The sequence below is a fragment of the Otolemur garnettii genome, unplaced genomic scaffold (genome assembly GCF_000181295.1).
Source record: "Otolemur garnettii isolate 467f Iridium unplaced genomic scaffold, OtoGar3 scaffold00039, whole genome shotgun sequence".
NCBI lineage: Eukaryota > Metazoa > Chordata > Mammalia > Primates > Galagidae > Otolemur > Otolemur garnettii.
Window position 1 is genome coordinate 2332461 of NW_003852434.1, and position 785 is coordinate 2333245.

Consider the following 785-nt stretch of genomic DNA (forward strand, 5'->3'; position numbering starts at 1 on the left):
TGGGCTGCGCCTCGCACATTGGCAAACGCAAGGAGAACGAAGATCGCTTCGACTTGGCTCAGCTGACAGACGAGGTCCTGTACTTCGCCGTGTTCGATGGCCACGGCGGACCTGCGGCAGCAGATTTCTGTCACACCCACATGGAGAAGTGTATTGTGTATGTACATTGCCTTTCGCCCTTGGCTTTGTAGTCGCCCCCTGCTTCCGGTTTAAACTAGCACCTTTGGCTGCCGCTTCCAGCAGCATGGTCCTTACTCCCGAGGGTTCACGTTGCCGGAGTGAGCACTAGTTTATTGAGTGTGGCTTTGCTCCTGACGATTGTTCCTGAAAGGTGTAAACAATCCCTTTCAGTAATAATCCCCCAGCGATGGCGCCAAAGCGACAGGTTCAGGCCTGGTTTATTGAAAGGGTAGGTTGACCTGCCTGGGCAGTGGAAGGTGGTGTCTGCGCTGGGGGGCAGTTAGAGACCCCTTTCATGTGGGGCCGTAGCAGGTGGTCACATTCCACAGCTTGCCTGGAAAGTTCGGATCTTTCCGCACGAACTTCTCAGAGAGTGGGCCAGCCAGATCCTTTGTGTCTGTGTCTAGGAGGGAGGAGATAGGGTTTGTGGCTGCACTAGGCCCATTTACCATTTCAGAAATGTGTGCTTTAGCAACTTCCCTGGGGGAGGAATCAGCCAGAATCCGTGATCCTTGCTTTGTGTTCAGCTGGAGTGAAGTAGCAGCGTGCAGGTGAGAAGTGATTGCTCCAGTGGCTATGGGACCTGTAGTGAGCGCTGCAGTAAA

At 54.0% G+C, this 785-nt stretch overlaps 1 protein-coding gene across 1 annotated transcript in view; it reads left to right on the forward strand.

Annotated features, from left to right (window-relative positions):
- PPM1K (protein phosphatase, Mg2+/Mn2+ dependent 1K) overlaps positions 1–785 on the forward strand; it is a 17807-nt gene that overhangs the window by 1626 nt on the left and 15396 nt on the right. The window contains exon 2 of the mRNA XM_003790020.2: positions 75–157. Coding sequence (XP_003790068.1) covers positions 75–157 — 83 coding nt within the window. The remainder of the gene's footprint in view (positions 1–74; positions 158–785) is intronic.